Genomic DNA, 18,804 nt, shown 5'->3' on the forward strand with positions numbered 1-18,804 from the left:
TGCTGGAAGCTTCCTGCAAAGCCAGGAAGGGGCAGAGCCGGGCTGCCCACTCCCGGAGCGGGAACAAAAAGCACAGAACTGAAAGGCCGCCAGCTAATGACGAGGCAACTTTGTGCCCTTTGTCTTTATTTAACCAACATATTGTGTCACGTGATCACTCACCAAGCGGCACTTGGGCTTGAAACGCGGGCCCACGTTTAGACAGACGCGACACGCGGCTTTCGGCATCGGAGCAAACGATTTTGTGCAGCCGGCAACGTTCACGGATCCACCCCTCCCAGCTACCGCACCTTGCCAGCTATTTTGAAGTCGGCAGAATTGCAAATTCTACAACTTCCATGGTTCCAAGCGGAGCATCGCTGAGCCACTCAGGAAGCTGAGGCTTCTTAATGGCCTTGTCAACTCTCCGCGGCTGCAGCTGCCTGGGAGGGCGCGAGGGCATTTCTTTAGCAGCGACAGACACGCGGCTGCTTACATAGAATTCCTTGCCCTCGGCTTCCGTTCACCTTTGCAGTTCAGCGCTCTGGCACCACAAGGTCCCCTATGATGCCCTTGTGGTCTGGGCTCCGTTAAGGTCGAGCCCGGTTTCCCACCGCCCGGGTCAGGCACGTGGCCCCACGCGGCGTGGAAACGAGACTGACACAGTCGGTGACACCTAATGCTCTTTGCCACTCCACGCCCCCCCCCCCCCCGCAGGGCATCACCCTCTGCCCAACCCCCACCTCTCCTCCCAGCCTCCCCTCCGAACCCCCCTCGGCTGCTGGCCTACACCACGAGCCACCACCGGCCTGGCTCCGGGGACAGCGGCCACGTCCTCGCTCTGCTGTCCCAAACGCAGCCCCAAACGTTGTCAGAGGCTGCGTTACCCACATGCCTGTCTTTAAATCCATGATCTCCCCTTGGAAAAGTCCATGCCCAACGGCTGGGACCTTTTCCTTGGCTGGTGATTTTTCTTCTCATTCCCTATGTTCTGTGTGTCCCTGTTGAGGGAAATCGACTAGAATACACACACAACCTACACCTGTGCACATAACGTGTTTGTGCAGGTGTATGTGTGCAGACACATATTTCACCACGACAACTGCTCGCGGGCTATTAATTTCAAACTTCCATTGCCCCCCCACCCCACCATTCCCCCCCCCCAGATAACCAGACTGGAATAAAACATGTATAGTTACTTCTTCCACGGTATCTTGTACGATGGGCTCCGAGTCCAGGTTAAGATCCTCCTCGGGGGTCTGATAACAAAGACATACACGGAAGAGAGTTAGCGTGACAACATTCTCGAAAACAGCATCACACAGGTCACCGAGACAACGGGCAAACTAGACATTCCGTATTAGTGCAAGAGGACATCTCCACCTGACTCATTGGAACCATCTGAGTAACCAGGCTACTGGGTCAGCCACGCTCACGCCACAGGCGAGAGGAGAAGCGGGTGGTTTACGGAACTCCCTGACCAGCGAGGTGGGGGCCGTGGATTCAGATGGGGCTCAGACACTGACAGAGAGAAGTTGGAAACAGAGGAGTGACAAAGGGAGGGGGTTTGGAACATTCTTGTTCGAATGGAATAAAATCACAGTCTCGGCCGAAGCTCAGAAAATGACTTAAACCAGACAGAGTGAAGTTCCTGGCCCGTAAACACATAAAGCAGAGTGTTTCTGCAGGATGAGGCCTCATCAGGAGGCTCTGGGCCTGAGCCTTGCTTAACGTGGGTCTCAGTTTCCCTACACAGGTCGGGAACATGTCCCGAGGTACCGCCGAGGGATGTGGAGCGTGTCCAGGGAACGAGCACCAGACGCCGCCCGCCCCCAAGCTGGCTGACCCGCCTCACACCCAGCTCGGCGGCTTACCTAGTGGCCATCAGATAACGTCACTGTACGAGCCAGACCAGACCGTGACCTGTCAGGGAGTCCTATATGATCTGCATTTTTCAAAAACAGGGGCTTTTCCTTTAATGCATGATGACGTCCGGGAAAGAAAGGTCACGCTTACTGCTTCGAAAGAACTCCAATAAAGGAACGCCCGGGTCAGCCAGACCCTGGGGGTGGGCTTCTGCCCCCTTCACTCAATCCCATCTCCCGTTTTCTGCCCTGCTCGCCCCCCCAGGGCATGCCCTTGGCCACCCTGAACCTGCTGAAAGCAGCTACTGGGAGGCCTGCGAAAGCGATTCCCACCACGCTGCTGCTTTTTAAGGCCAGATTCTCCAGGGACTCATGGAGGGCCCGGTTTTTCATTAGCACCCCTCTCCTTGTCAATACACCTCATTAACTGGTAAAACACACGGCCCGAAACACGTGAAAACAACTCACAAAACTGCAAATACTTTCCCTCGACCGCCAGATGAACTTCCCCTGACCTGTGTGCGGGGGCGAGACGTTTGTGTGAAACCCACAGCGTCCCCAGCACAGCCAGCCTCCAGCCCCACCCGGGCCAGGCCCTCGGGCTACAGATGAAAACACCAGGCCGAGGGGAGAGCGGCACCCAAGTCAGAATAAAGCTGGAATCCGGGAGCCACTTCCACCGGAAGACTGGTCATCAGTCACGTTAAATTTGTGTAAAAGCGAATCATGGAGTCACAAGCACCATACCCACAGCGGATCTTCTCCTACGAAGGGCACGGAGCTTTACATGCAAGGATCCGGTAATATTTAGTTTGGAGTTCAGAGGCCACACGTTGTCCATTTGTTCTGCCCACTTTCTTGGTATGTGACTTATTTCAATGTCATACAACATAAAACATGGACAAACTGGGAAGTAAAACCAGCTTCTGATTTCCACGGTGGATAGATTTCACGTGTGTGGGGGGGTGGTCCCACGGTGGATAGATTTCATCTGTGGGGGGAGGGGGGGTCCCACGGTGGATAGATTTCATGTGTGGGGGGAGGGGGGGGTCCCACGGTGGATAGATTTCATGTGTGGGGGGAGGGGGGGGTCCCACGGTGGATAGATTTCATGTGTGGGGGGAGGGGGGGTCCCACGGTGGATAGATTTCACGCACGTGGGGGGGGGGGGTCCCACGGTGGATAGATTTCACGTGCGGGGGGGGGGGTCCCACGGTGGATAGATTTCATGTGTGGGGGGAGGGGGGGTCCCCACGGTGGATAGATTTCACGTGCGGGGGGGTCCCACGGTGGATAGATTTCATGTGTGGGGGGAGGGGGGGTCCCACGGTGGATAAATTTCACGGGGGGGTCCCACAGTGGATAGATTTCACGTGTGGGGGGAGTGGGGGGGGGGGTCCCACGGTGGATAGATTTCACGTGCGTGGGGGGGGTCCCACGGTGGATAGATTTCATGTGTGGGGGAGTGGGGGGGTCCCACAGTGGATAGATTTCACGCATGTGGGGGGGTCCCACGGTGGATAGATTTCACGTGGGGGGGGTCCCACGGTGGATAGATTTCATGTGTGGGGGGAGTGGGGGGGGGTCCCACAGTGGATAGATTTCACGTAGGGGGGTCCCATGGTAGATAGATTTAATGTGGGGGGGGTTCCCACGGTGGATAGCTTTCATGCGTTGGGGGGTCATAGGTTTCCCCAGGACCCAGAGGACCTCAGGACCAATTCTTCTGGTTCAATCTTTCCAGAAAAAGCTCTGATTTTCTGGGTTCCAGAGAAATAGGACTGGATGCTCTATTTTAACAAACATACTGTGTATGGTATAAACCATCCTAAAACATTTACCTGGGAAGCAGGAAGAAAATTTTATCAAATTTTTGTGATTTGCTGCTGCATATACATCAACTCAAAGACTTTTAAATTATCCTCTAAAGGGGGTGGCAAGGCAGTGGTGTCTATGACCTTTTTTTTTTAATGTTTTTTTATTTTGGGGAGAGAGAGCTCAAGCAGGGGAGGGGCAGAGAGAGAGGGGGACAGAAGATCCGAAACGGGCCCTGTGCTGACTGCAGCAAGCCCAGCGCGGGGCTGGAACGCGTGAAGGGTGAGATCACCACCTGAGCCAAAGTTGGCACTCAACCAACTGAGCCACCCAGGAGTCCCTATGATGTATTTTTTAAATAACATGAGTATAGGGGCGCCTGGGTGGCTCAGTCGGTTAAGCACCCGACTCTCGATTTCATCTCAGGTGGTGATCTCACGGTTCGTGGGTTCAAACCCCACATCGGGCTCTGGGCTGACAGTGCGGAGCCTGCTTGGGATTCTCTCTGTCTCTACCCGTCCCCCATCCACGCTGTCTCTGTCTCCCTCCAAATAAATAAATAAGCCGAAAAGAAAATAACACAGGTATATTCATTGCTGGTCCATTTCAATCGATTTCAGAAATAACACCAGCTGCTCCCCGGAGCCCTGGTCACCGGCCGGATGCCCAGTCCGGAGCCTGGCGAGGATGTCTGCCGAGCCCCTCCACTTCCTCACTCCTGCCCTTCCTCGGCCCCCCAAATGTAAGTGAGAGAGAGGCTCTTTCTAAGGCGCGGTCTTCAACGCCAAGAACACCATCACGTGCACACAGAACAGTCAGTGACCACAGAGAGCTGTGGGATGTCCTCTCTCGAGGCTTAGCTAGTTGTCACCAGCAGCGACGGCAACGTTGTTCCATCAAAAAAATAGGCTGACTATCTATGCCGTGCCCAACCGTGTCTGTGGAACATCAACAGACTGCAAGCATTACGTTAGCTTGGCTCCCCCCAAAAGCATTAAATACAAAATATTAAATACATTCTCTTCTAAAACGGAATCTCTCATTCGGTTTAAAATTACGTGTATGTCTCCACAGAGAGTGTGTAATATAAAAACAAATAACATTTAAGAGAAGAATTTATAGACCTGACGCTGAGATGGGGGATAAGGCAAAAATTAAAGCTTGCATTTTGTAAACATTTAGTAAGTTAGCAATCTGCCACGGGTCAAAGCAATTTGAGTAGCTAGGAGCAGTACAGGTAAGTCTCATTATTCAGTAGGTACGTCTAATAATTCAAAACTTTGAGAAACTTGAGCCTCACAGAAAAATGTACCTTGAGCATCCATAATTCAAATTAAGGAAATCGAATTCCATGGAACAGGCTTCCAGAGAGTTCCACGTCCCTAGGGAAGCCCGTAGTCAAACAGTGGCAGAGGTGCTGCCTCCCAGCCAGCCCTGGGGAGGGGGCCACGGAACCTTTCATTTCATTATCTCTTCTCTTTATTTGTTTTGGTTTTTTTGTTTTTAACTTTATTTTTTATTTGGTAAAATTTACACCCAAATTAGTTAGCATATAGTGAACCAAAGATTTCAGGAGTAGATGCCCCAATGCCCCTCCCCGTTTAGCCCATCCCCCCCCCTCCCACAACCCCTCCAGCAACCCTCAGTTCGTTCTCCAGATTTATGAGTCTCTCTTTCCTCTTTATTCGAACGCACGGGCTATTAACACTGCATGATCTTCCTGCCTTCTGTTTCTTAAGTCACCACAGTTTGGCTTTCTGGCTCAGCCTAGACTGCAGCAAATGGAATTCTTACAACGTAAAGCCACTTGTTGAAGGAAGACCAAACTGATGCAGATGAGTCGGGAAGCCTGTGAAGACTTCAAGAAGCATCCCGAAGTTTGGTTTAAGGGCGACAATTTTTTTCTTCACCACGTTAGCTCTCACGCGTACATTTGCACCACACTCGGTGCCCCGTGGGGGGGGGGGGGCACGTATACACACACACATTTGCAGGACTCTACATCCACAGCTCCACACGCACTCAACACCCAGCCTTCTGTCACCCAATAGTCCCCAGCGAATAAGCATCCCTTCTGTTAAACACGCACTCAGTCCTAAGTGAGGCTTTTTCAGGACTCACCCCTCTCTGGGACTCACCTCGATTTCCATGGGCTCCACCTCGATCTTCTTCCATAGTTCCAGCAACTGTGCGATCGGCATTTCCTACAACTTTCCTTTCCCTCCGATCAAGTACTGACGGTAAGGAAAAAGACCAGCAGAGGCACAGAACAGCGCAGAGAGGCGGGCAGACAGACAGTCGGCGCCCGGGCAGAGGCAGGCACCGTGGGGAGAGGGTCCCGGGGGGGTGGGCAGGGGTCTGCAGTACGGCTGAGCGGTGAGTCTGATGCCCTCCCAGGCCGGGCTCCGCTGCTGGGCTGGGCTGGGCTGCTCTGGGCTGTGGGGCTCTGTGCTGGGCTGTGCTGGGCTGGGCTGCTCTGTGCTGTGCTGCTCTGGGCTGGGCTGGGCTTCTCTGGGCTGCTCCAGGTGGCGCTGGGCTGCTCTGGGCTGGACTGGGCTGTGCTGAGCTGGGCTGGGCTGGACTGGGGCTGCGCTGGGCTGGGCCGGGCCGACGACCAGAGCAGACAACCTCGGATCTGCACCAGCAGCCTCAGATCGGTTCCCGGCCTCGCCCCTCCCCCTTGCACCGCCACTCCCTCCTTCCCTGCCCCCACTATTTTACCTTAATTGGCTCTAAATGATGGGTGCAAGTTGGGGCTGAGGATGCCGCTGCCATAGAAACTGCATAGCAACCGGGCGCTGGGAAGAGGGGAGGCGCGGAGGGGGCCCTGCGGCAGGCTCTGCCCTTCTCCCTCCCGGCGCGCCACACACTGGCGCGCGCGCACACGCACACCCTTACACACACGCACCCCTTCCTTTGCCCGCCACCCCCTAAGCCCCAGGAGGCCCCGTGAGCCGGGCACCAGGCCGCCAGGCAGGAAGCCGGATGCAACGGGCAGCTTCTCCTGAGCGAATATTGAAGAAAATTCTCGCCTCCGGGAACCGCTGCGGACCCGGCGGCCCGAGCAGCGTCCCCTCCCCCCACCCCGCGATACCTCCGGGCCGCCCGCCCTGCCCCCTCCCGAGCGCTGGGACCCCCCCCCCCCCGACACACACACACACCCGGGGCGCGGCCCGTGACCGCACAGGGCGCCCCTGCGGGTTCCAGCCACGCGGCGGCCCGGCGGTCCCCGAGCGGACAGGACGGGTGCGGGAGTAAACAGGATCCGTGGGCGTCGGAACGGGGTTTGGGGGCAGGAAGACGAAGTCAGACAGTGTGGTGTCAGTCGTTCACCAAGTTCCAGGAAGAATGTGGCGCGTCGCGCACATGTTCCCGTTTAACTTCCACCTAACGTGGACTTAACCACCCAATTTCACAGATGAGAGCGTCCTGGGGCTCCCAGGGAAGGACTCGCCCCAAGGCCCCCGCCCACTGCGCAGGCCCGGAACTGCGGACGGGGACCCCAGCGTCTAGACAGGGGTCACCGGGGGAACACCTTTCCAGGGGACATTTCCGTCCCCAGCTCCTTCTCCTTCCCTCTCCTTGCTTCTGTCTTACTCCATTTCTGCCCTCGAGTGAAGGGCATTCAGCTCCCAGACCCTGAATGCTCATCTCACCTTTGCTTCCCTCTTTGGGGAAAACAGTGTTAAAAGTCTAATGCGACAGAGTGTTGCTTCCGGAGTCGTTGATGTTTGAGAAAAACATCCAAGAAAAAGGCTTACTGCTTCCAAAACTTAGCAATCCCTTTGTCTTTTTCGTCTTTATAAAATCACTAAGAAATCCACTCGATGACAAAACACACACACACACACACACCCCACCGAACTAGCCCAAATCCCAGATACTTTGCAATTCAGAGCTAAAAGAATAGAGCCAGAGTCAACGGAAGAGGCTCCATCCTATTCTGTGTTGATTTGTGAGTCACTTTCTCTTTGTACGAAATCAGCCCAGCGAGGATCTTGAGAATTAAGTCCATTCAAAATAAAAATAATAATGTTGTTTGTTTTCAAAGTCGACATTCGCTGGTAGAGTGAAGGGTTCCAGTGGGTTCATCATAATATAAGGTCATTTATAACAGAACATAATATATAAGAGGCTCACAGACTGATAACATGAAATGGTATTTATGTAACAACAATAGGGAAATGGTTGACCTAAAAAATAGCGCTGACGAGATGTCAAGATCTTTTCATCTGAGGAACTGAAAACATGAAGCCCCTGAAAGCGGTGGGGAGGGAAGTGGAATTGAATTCCTCATTGGGTGTTCCTGAAACTTGTACTTTCCGGAATTTTCCACAGGCCCTTTCATCTGGGGGAAGGACTATGGAGGGAAAGAAGTGAGTTGGGACCAGCCTCTGGCCCCTGTGCTAGAACCTTACCACAATCAGCTGTCACCAAACACAAAAGAGCTATTATTCAAGGCATAGCTTAGGAATTGCTGAAACTAACCTATGCAAATGTGGCACCGATAAAGGGGCTGAACCTCGTTTAGCTGCTTCACAGGAGCCAGGGGCCCTGGAGGGATCCGAGAGTTTACATAATCTGGGAGCTCTGGAATCACTTCTCCGCGCTTAATCGCTCCCTCCTGCAGCACCCAAGATTATAACCGAGAAACGAACAACCACCTCAGTGAATCACCTCGGCACTGGTTTCTCAGCGCGTGTCACTTCCCTGGGACTCCGTGCCCAGACACGGCGCCAGGCGCACTGGACAGAGAACAGAGAGGACCGTGAAACAGACTGCGAGACCGAAACGCAGAGTCAGATAGAAAAGACAACTTTAAAAAAAGCGCACCGATCCAGGAAAAGCGTCGGCCGCATCTGGAAGGGCTCGCACTGCAATTAGGAAGCGTGGACGATTAGAGAAGAGAAAGGCAAGTTTTCTGAAGGGAAAGGATGGTTTTATCTAAATGCCTAAAAAGATAAAGCTTCAAATAAAGGACTCAAGAAATCACGAGTGCCAGGGGAAGCGTGTCCAACTAAATCCCAAGAAAACTCGAACAGCTTTTTCAACAGGAACACCACCTCAAAAAGCTGATTTCCAGGAACGCCACCCACAAGCCTCAGTTTCCAAGAAGAGAAGGCAGTTGAAGAGTACTTGCTGAAATGAGTCTTTCGTGAAGCCAACCCTATGGACTAAAAGCAGTATTTCAAGAGACCCTGGCCACGGAATCATCGTGAAATTGTAGCCGGGGCGCAGGGACCCACGAGCACCTGGTCCCGGGGCCCCAAACACACCAGGTTCCCAAAGGCAGAGAAAGGAGTGATGGAGAAACAGGAAAGGGACTGATTTCAGGGAGGCCAGCTCCGGGAAGACGGCGGACTGGCGTCTCAAGGACGGTCTCCAAAGTACCGAAGATACTTGCAGGTGTATGCGAGGAGAACGTGGGGCAGAGGTGGGTCTGTGCAGGTGGGCAGTGAAGGTCAAAGGCAGCTTGTCTCCCAGTGATCCCGGCTGGTCCTGCTGGCTCAGCTCCGTCCTGATGCTCGAAGGGGTATTTTCGGTTCCACCAGGAGATGCTTTGCCCTCAAGGGCCCTCGCCCCAAGCCAAGAGACCAGCTGGAAGGAAGAACCGACAGGGAAGCGTGAGGTCAAAGGGGAGGCAGCCTCAGTCCTCTCTCAACATGAGAGGTGTGGACTGGCACCAAGCTCACTGAAACGTGGCCCCCATGAAAAGTCACTCTCCTGAGTAAATGAAACCAGGAGAACTCCGTGTGTCCACCGCCCTGGAAGGAAGGAGAGGTGGGCGGGAGAGAGCCCATTCAGCCTGTGGGTCTCCGCTACCAAATCCTCCCGAGACCAGAAGTGGGAATCGGGAAATCTGATTCGGGCCCCATTCTGCAACTAAGACCCAACTTGTCTGAAGTTCATCTTCTCATCAGAAATAGTGCGTGTGAATATGGGGCAGGATCCGAGAGGAAGGACCCCGGCTGACTCCGAGGCATCCGGTGCTTGAGGAGATGATAAGGCTTCCGTGCTGTGATGGGCATGTTTAAATGACCCACACGGTTTATCCGAGGCCGTTGCATTTTGCAAGTTGATACATTGGAAGGGTTTGATAAAACGAAGAGAAGTACTAATTTTCCTAGGGGAGTGATCACTGGCCTGGGCGTTTCCAATCTCCAGAATGTCACAAAACCTTTCCAGACCCTCGAAACCAAATTAATTTTAACAAGACGCATGCTATCCGTTGTTAGGGGGCTGTGTTTTCCCCCATTCCCAAGTCCACATGGCATGATCCTAAGCCTAGCGCCTCAGGATGTGACTTTATTTGGCAATCGGGTCTTTGTAGTGTTAACCTTCCAAATAAATCTACCAGTGACTCCGTCAGCCAAAGACGGGTTTACTCGGGAATAAAGGAGAATTGCCACCTGGGACAATGAGCTCTGGCCAAACCCTAGGGGATTCTGGAGGACAAAGGAGAGGCACACTTCTTAGCGAAGGAAAGGAGTAAGTGGGCGGGCTGTCGTAAACTGAAGGTCCACCGGGAGTCGGCAGAAGTGTGGCAGCTTCTCATTGGCTGAGCAGTCGAGGGATGAGGAAGCGGGTGGGGTAATAGTGTCCGCGTGCAAGGTCAAGTCCATGTAGGGTCTGGTCTGCCTCTTCCTGTTGGGTCTACAACTACTAGCTCAAACCGTAGGGCGTGAGAACGCCCCCACCCGACCTCCCCACTCCATTTTAGTGAGGTTCCGGTCAAGTAGTTGTAGTCAGCTAAGGTGAGATCACACTGGAGTAGGTGGGTCCTCACCCACGGCAGCTGGTGTCCCTCTGAATGGGGAACGTGGACACAGAGGCACCCACGGGGAACACCGTGGAAGGTGGAGTTCTGCCACCAGCCCGGGAGCCTCCAGCAGCCGGGAGGACGGCCCGGATCTGCCTGCTCCTTCAGAGGGAGCACGGCCCTGCCGATGCCCGGATCCCGGGCTCGCAGCTTCCAGAACCACAAGGCAGCGAGTTTCTCTCGGGGAGGCCACGCCGTCTGTGGTCCTCTGTCATGGAGGCCCAAGCAAACACACACCGGAGAATGAGGAGAGACTGTACTTATTCAGAAAGCACCGTGCATGCCACAGGAACCAGAGGCCCAAAGAAAACTGCTGCTTAGAGACCCCAGTCTGCATCTTCCTTCCATGGGGACTAGCCAGGGCACAGGGGACGTCGCTTTAGTTGGCGGCTAACAGGATTCCAGAAGCCACTTTACATACTAACATGCTGCAGCCCGTCCAGAAAGACACAAAAGGTCATTGGAATCCAAATCAGCCCCTTTGGCGGGAAATACCCCAGGCCCCATCTCCAACACAACAGAGTCGTGACTCACTGAGCCATAACAGCAGCTTTTCTCCAAAAGAAATCATTCACAAGGAAGAAAAAAAAGGCCGAGAACAGAGTAAACCACGTCTCTTCACCATGAAAAGTAAATTATAAGCTAGGAGAACATTTTTAAAGAAGGAGCTATTGTCTGCAGTCCTGCAGCTAATTTTTCATTTCACGGGTGAGGAAGGTCGATGTGACCGAGCCCCGTGACGTCTCGGCCGCCACCAGCTGGGCCCCAGGTCTCCCTGCGCGTCCCGAAGGTGTCTCCCGCAGGGACGCACACGGCCCTGACAAATACCTACCGATCACGTGAACCTCACACCTGAGATAAGAAAGAACACACACACACACACACACACACACACACACACACACACAATATGGAAGGAAGTAAAAATGATAACACATCTACATTTACCTTTGCAGCTCCCTCATCGTATTTGCCCACCTATAACACTTCCCAGAAGTTAGCACAATCTTGTTTAAAAAAAAAAAAAAAAAGCCTGCATGGTGTTTAGCGGCTTATAAGCGGGGAGGCTTATAACTTGCTGGTCCTGCGGGGAGATCGTGAGACAAATGCTGAACCCCTCTGATTCAGCGAATCAGAAAGTATTTATTTAAATTAAATACATTTGGCTTCAAGCCAAACCTATTTGCTCCAAAATTTATCTCAGATCTCACGAGGCCAATCACATAGCCCCTCAACTAACACACACGAACAAAACGCGGTCTGGAAGATGCTGCCTTTGCCATTTTCTCAAAGCCATACCTCATCTGAGAAACACTGGCTGGGGCACCCCGGGGCCCCTCTGTTAGCACTCAGGTGAGCAGGGGTGCCTGCGTGGCTCAGTGGGTGAAGCATCCCACTCTTGATTTCGGCTCAGGTCATGGTGTCACTGTTCCTGAGATCAGAAACTTGGGGCACCTGGGTGGCTCAGTTGTTTGAGCGTCCGACTTCGGCTCAGGTCACGATCTCTCGGTATGTAAGTTCGGACCCTGTGTTGGGCTCTGTGCTGACAGCTCAGAGCCTGGAGCCTGTTTCGGATTCTGTGTCTCCCTCTCTATCTGCCCCTCCCCCGCTCTCACTCTGCGTGTGTGTGTGTGTGTGTGTGTGTGTCAAAAATAAATAAACCTTAAAAAATATTTTTTAAAGATAAACCTTATCTTGTTAGGAAAATGTAAGAACAGAATGGTTGAGCTCATCTTGACACGTAGTCTTGAGAAAACAAATAGTATTTTCATGAAGTGCTTGACTCAAGGAATGATTAAGACAGTAAAAATGACAGGCTTACCCATTTCTATATGGATGTTTGAGATATGAGCAGAATTATACAGAGCAAAGGCATGGAAAGATACCCCTTAGGGTACTAGACCAATGAAACTAACAGCCTGCTGCTAACAAAGCAAACCTGTGTCCTCTCACTTGCCCTGGTTGATCTGGAAGAGTGCATTAACATTCCTTTTATGCAAAGGTGAACTGGGATCCACGCACAGGGTCCGCTCGCCCCAAAAACCCGCACGGCTAGGTAGCGGGCAGAACCAGGGTGACCCCTTTCGAGGCTGAGATTGTCAGGGAGCTTGGAAGACCCCGAGAAAGCACCAGCTGGAAGACGGGCTTGGCCAGAAGCCACACTAGTCAGGAGCCAAATGACAGTCCCCGCCTGGTGGAGAATGGAGCTGTCCTGTGTGCAGGTGCCTGTACAGCTTCACTGTGCGGTCACTGTCACCCCTGTGCGAGCAGTGGGAGTGTTTCCTAACAGAAAGCAAAGCGCTGACACAATCCTGGAAGAGAAGTCACATCGCGTTCACCAGAACACCCGACGGAGACCTGAAGGAGCTCAGAGCTCAATAAATGATAATCAGTTAGTTGCTAAGGGAATTTTACAAGGCGTCCACAAAACACGTTGATTTGGGAAGAGGGAATGTTACAGAATTGTCGAGTGGTCTTTCTCCCCTCTGACTTGATTCTTGTTTTTTTTTTAATTTTATTTTTTATTTTTTACAATGTACATCCAAATTAGTTAGCATCTAGTGCAAGGATGATTTCAGGAGTAGATTCCTTAGTGCCCCTCCCCCATTTAGCCCATCCCCCCTCCCACCCATAACCCCCTCAGTTTGTTCTCCATATTCAGGAGTCTCTTCTGTTTTGTCCCCCTCCTTGTTTTTATATTATTTTTGTTTCCCTTCCCTTATGTTCATCTGCTTTGTCTCTTAAAGTCCTCCTATGAGTGAAGTCATATGATTCTTGTCTTTCTCTGACTAATTTCACTTAGCATAATACCCTCGGGTTCCATCCACGTTGTTGCAAATGACAAGATTTCATTCTTTTTGATTGCCGAATAATACGCCATTGTGTATATAAACCACATCTTCTCTATCCATTCATCCATCGATGGACATTGGGGCTCTTTCCAGACTTTGGCTGTTGTCGATAGTGCTGCTATAATCATGGGGGTGCATGTGTCCCTTCAAAACACACACCTGTATCCCGTGGATAAATGCCTAGTAGTGCAATTGCTGGGTCGTAGGGTGGTTCTATTTTTAGTTTTTTTGAGGAACCTCCAGACTGTTCTCCAGAGTGGCTGCACCAGCTTGCATTCCCGTTGACTTGATTCTTTAACCATCTAAGTAAAACAGCTTGCCAGCAGGTGACTCCTTTGTCCTTCGCTCCACAGGGGCAGGACGTCTTATCCTGGACATCTCTGCAGTCAAGCAAAGTGCTTGGTTCACAGTTAGTCTTCAGTCCAGTCTTTGCTAAACGGAGGGATATTTGAGGCTTCAGAGGGGTAGGAGTGGCAGAGGGAGACAAAAATCGTGTGCAGGACCAACGAGACCTGTGCATTGATCTGAGTGCTTTGATTATGGACTTTGCCAAAGTGATATGAGCAGAAGAGTGAGGGGGTTTTGCCCTACTTTTGAGTGTAAAATCTATACGATCAATACTGACCGTATTAATACAAATCCTGTTAAAGAATCATCATGGCAGGGCATTAAAAAAAAAAAAAAAAAAAAGCAAATGCCCCTTTTGTATTACTGGGCTAGTTTTTTTAAGAATAATTTATCCTGGGGTGACCGGGTGGCTCAGTCGGTTAAGCGCCCGACTTCAGCTCAGGTCATGATCTCACAGTCTGTGAGTTCGAGCCCTGCGTCGGGCTCTGTGCTGACAACTCAGAGCCTGGAGCCTGCTTCAGATTCTGTGTCTCCCTCTCTCTCTGCCCCTCCCCTGTTCATGCTCTGTCTCTCTCTGTCTCAAAAATAAATAAAAACAATTAAAAAAAAAAGAATAATTTATCCTACCTTTGAATCCTCAGACTAATTTTGGATGAAGCTGTGTGCACTTCTTGTAAGGGTAAAAAGTCTTGGGAAAAGTCCATTCTGTTCCTCCCCCAAGTCTCCAGGGGACCCCTCCTTTTTTAGAGCTCCTGGGCCCAATCCCCTCCCCACCCCCACCTCCCACACAACACCCACACAACACCCAGCAGCTCTCAGACAGCAGCAGGCTGTCGGAGATTTCAAGCCAGTTCCGGCACAGTCTGCCAGAGACAGCATCAGACCCCATAGGTGAGGGCTCAGTCTCGCAAGACCGCCCCTGTCCCCACCGCAGACTTAGGTCACCAGGCGCCAGGCACAGGCTGTTTCCTGGGCTTCTGACCCACAGGACACAGATCGGAGGTTCGAGAGGCCATGGACTCGCTAGAGCGGCTCGCAGAACTCAGGGGAACTCGGGTTTGCCAGCTTATCTTACAGGATGTGGCACAGGATACAAATCAGCCACCAGATGAAGAGATGTGTGGGGTGAGGTCCTGCACTAAGGAGCTTCTACCCTCCTGGAGCTGGAGGTCTGGCTCAGGGGCATGTGGAAGGATGCTGGTAAGCGTGGGAGCTCTCCGGAAAAATGCCCAAACACCTGACCTCGTGAGTTTTTACAGCAGACTCGTCACACCCACCCACCCTCTGCCCACCCACCTACCCTCTGCCACGATTGACCAAGCCGTTGGCCATTGGCTGACTCACCCTCCAGCTCCTCTCCCCTCTCAGGAGCGGGGTCGGGGGTTAGGGCTTGAGGTGGGAAGGACCGGTGCCACCCTCCCGTCACATGACTGCTATTACAAGTGGAACAGTGAGAGGCTGAATAAAAGAAAATGACCTTGTGCTGTTCTTTCCAGTTATTCTAGTTGGTCCCCAGAAGGCAGCATCCACAATGTGGTTAAAATTGATGGTTATTGAAATCCGCATCCCCTCTCCTTGTAGGCCTGACCCTACCCTAACCGTAACCCTAACCGTGACCCTAACCCCGCAAACTGACCCGCCAGAGCCCTGAACGCTGGGACAACAACAATCCCCCATTTCTGCCAACGATTTCGTTTCGTTACGCGTCTTCCCAGACCCGGATTCCTTCCCTACAGAAACACTGAAGTCTTAGCTATTCCAAAGAAGCCAGATCGCCCTTCTGACGTGTTTATCTCATCCAGCTTTTCTGTTAGAGGGCTTGATTTTCTTTAAAAACAGCCTTTGGTCTCCTGTTTCTCAAGTCTGTTTTCTTCCCCGCAGCTGATTACCGCAGTCTTCTAGATGGCACTTCCGTCAGCAGAGAGAGCTCGCCTGGACTTTTTCTTCTCCGGTAAAAATAGATGTTTTCTGATTGGAGCTCGTGGCGTTTCCTCTGCATTGCCACGTGCCGGGCCCTTATGCATATAAATCTTGGCTCTCTCTTAGGAACATTCTCTAAGTGAACTCCTGAAAAGCCAGGAGAGAGGGCAGACCATCCATTTCTTGTGACCTCTAGATCCTGTGTCGCTGATGATCTGGCGGGCCGTCTGGGGACGGAGGAGTAAGACACGATACAGGTCAGCAAGCCTTCCTCCGGGAGGCGGGGCGGGCGAGGGACTCGAGATGTCGGCTGGAGTCTGGCCAGGACGTCTCCACCGAGGCCGGCGTGACCCGTGTGAACACGGGGCTCGGGTGCCTGGCCTCTGTCTGTGTCTGCCTCCTCGACCACCGCAAAGTCACCAGGCCCCAGAGGGACCGCTCTGGTGATACCAAGAGGAGCCACGCTCACTGGAAACCGCAGAGCCTTCCCTCCCGTGGGCGGGGGGCGGTGGGGGGAACGGGGGGACGCGTGGGGAGGACACTTTCCCTGCACAAGGGCTGAGCCTGTGTGTGGCCACCAGAATGCCGGTGCCCCCAAGGAACAGGCTGGGACTGCGGCCGCTTTCCGTCAGCCCGTCCGTCCACCTGAATGTTTCGCACCTGTTAGATGCCCTCAGTAACCAAGGAGGGTGGGTGGGCAGAGCGGCTTCGAGCAGGAGTCAGGACAGGCCTCGCTCATCATCACGACAGAAGGAGGATTGACGCAAGGAAGTCTCTGGGCCCCTCTAGTACTTAACGTGTGAACACTGTTTATGTGCACAGGTGCCTCTCCGCGTGGCCTGGGTATAACCATCTGCACAGATAGACAAATTCCCTGTCTAGGGCACATCGGGGCGGGAGGGGACCGACAGGAAACACGTAAATCGGTACCGTGTCGTACGTCGCGTGACGATCGGGAAGGGGGACAGGGCCCGCGGGAAGAAAAGTCGTGTGAAGTCTCCTCGGAGGGGGTGAGAGGCCTTCTGGGTGGGGCGATGCGGGCAGATAGCAGGTGCAGACGCCTGAAGGTGTAACGGGGCACACGCTTGGGCGCGTCTAGGGCAGGTACTGGGAGTGCACTCGGGTGCATACTCAGGCGTGTACTGGGCATATATACAGGCAGGCATGTGTGGACTAGTAGAAGAAACAGAAAAGAGGCAGTGTGGCTCGTGTAGAGCAAACAGGAGTGAAAATAGGAAGTGTTAAGGAAGAAATTCTTACAGAGAACAGACCGTCGGACCCACCTTTTAAAACACAGCCTGGTAAAAATGTTTTCCAGCATTGTTACATCCTCAAAATCATTTCATTTATTTATTTATTTTTTAATTTTTTTTAACGTTTATTTATTTTTGAGACAGAGAGAGACAGAGCGTGAACGGGGGAGGGGCAGAGAGAGAGGGACACACAGAATCGGAAGCAGGCTCCAGGCTCTGGGCCATCAGCCCAGAGCCCGACACGGGGCTCGAACCCATGACAGTGAGATCGTGACCTGAGCTGAAGTCGGATGCTCAACCGACTGAGCCACCCAGGCGCCCCCTCAAAATCATTTTAAATCCCTATGGAACATTCCACTCCATTGACCTACCTTGATCTTTCCCTACAAATGAGTGTTTTTGCTTCAGTGAACATCTCTGTGCATAGAGCTTTTGCGCCGTGGACAGGAACATTGTTACTGTGTGTGCCTTTACAATACTACAATAAAGGGGCGCCTGGGTGGCTCCTAAGTGTCCGACTTCAGCTCAGGTCATGATCTCACGGTCCGTGAGTTCTAGCCCTGCATCGGGCTCTGTGCTGACAGCTCAGAGCCTGGAGCCTGCTTTGGATTCTGTGTCTCCCTCTCTCTCTGACCCTCCCCCGTTCATGCTCTGTCTCTCTCTGTCTCAAAAATAAATAAACGTTAAAAAAAACAAAAGTTTAAAATAAAAAAAAAATACTACAATAAAATAATTTTTAATACGAAGTTCATCTTACAAAGAGGAAAAGTGAGCTTTGCTTACTGGGCAATTTTAGAAGCGGCCCGAAAGATCGTTGTGACTCAAACATATTTTCCGTGTTGAGCTATTTTCATGAAAGCGGATATAAAAGCTGTAAAAGGACTGACTTATTGACATGAGTAGACTAAACAATATGCTACGTTCCTGGCTAGGAAACCTGAAAGGTGCAAGCATATATATTCCACAAAATTGACTTTAATGTTCCCGTTGACGACCACCAAAATCCAATTGTGATTTAGAACTTAAGAAAATAAGCAAGAGTTTAAAACTAACCGAAGAAAGAACCAAAAGGATAACAGGAACAATCCTTGCTCTATCGGACGTAACACACACGTGAAAGGCACGTTGTGCAAAGAGCAGCACAAAATACACACATACGTGAGTGGGAGGGAGTCGTCCAATGAGTGACTGCAGAAAATGCACACGGGCTTAAGGTACAATAGAAAAGAACTGCTCTCGGGAGGATTTGGTAGTGGAGACCCATGGGGTGAATGGGCTCTCCCCCGCCCCCCCTTCCTTCCTTCCAGGGCAACGGACACACCGAATGTGTCCTGTTTTCCTGCCTGTTCTTCCTTGCAGCTGGTCTCTTAGCTCAGGGTGAGGGCCCTGAGGGCAAAGCATCTCCTGATGGAAACTAAGCTTTGAAATGGGAGCTACGATTATTGATACTAGACTTTCTTTTCGGGGCAGTGGCGGGGGAGGGGGGGGGGCTAGATTTCTTAAAATGAATTAATTTATTTTTTAATTTATGTTCAAGTTAGTTAGCATATAGTGCAACAATGATTTCAGGAGTAGATTCCATAAGCCCCTTACCCATTTAGCCCATCCCCCCTCCCATAAACCCTCCCATAACCCCCTCAGTTTGTTCTCCATATTTAAGAGTCTCTTATGTTTTATCCCCTTCCCTGTTTTTATATTATTTTTGCTTCCCTTCCCTTACGTTCATCTGTTTTGTCTCTTAAAGTCCTCATAGGAATGAGGTCATACAATATTTGTCTTTCTCTGACTTACTAATTTCACTTATAATACCCTCTAGTTCCATCCACGAAGCTGCAAATGGCAAGATTTCATTCTTTTTGATTGCTGAGTAATACTCCATTGTATATATATACCACACCTTCTTTATCCATTCATCCATCGATGGGCATTTGGCTATTGTCGATAGTGCTGCT

General features: G+C 51.9%; 1 protein-coding gene and 1 long non-coding RNA gene across 2 annotated transcripts in view; one reads left to right on the forward strand and one right to left on the reverse strand.

The window, feature by feature from the left end:
• RPS6KA2 (ribosomal protein S6 kinase A2) overlaps positions 1-6,207 on the reverse strand; it is a 349,946-nt gene extending 343,739 nt beyond the window's left edge. The window contains exons 1-2 of the mRNA XM_078447561.2: positions 5,798-6,207; positions 1,179-1,238 (exon numbers count right to left, since the gene is read on the reverse strand). Of these exons, the coding sequence (XP_078303687.1) occupies positions 1,179-1,238; positions 5,798-5,860 (123 nt within the window). The 5' untranslated portion in view covers positions 5,861-6,207. The remainder of the gene's footprint in view (positions 1-1,178; positions 1,239-5,797) is intronic.
• LOC144616284 (uncharacterized) lies at positions 1,361-4,689 on the forward strand. The gene is made up of 2 exons (XR_013555432.2): positions 1,361-2,705; positions 4,280-4,689. It is a non-coding gene; the product is annotated as an uncharacterized LOC144616284 (long non-coding RNA).
• Positions 6,208-18,804: the final 12,597 nt, after the last annotated feature.

The sequence above is a fragment of the Panthera onca genome, chromosome B2 (genome assembly GCF_046562875.1).
Source record: "Panthera onca isolate mPanOnc1 chromosome B2, mPanOnc1 haplotype 2, whole genome shotgun sequence".
NCBI classification, from domain to species: Eukaryota; Metazoa; Chordata; class Mammalia; order Carnivora; family Felidae; genus Panthera; species Panthera onca.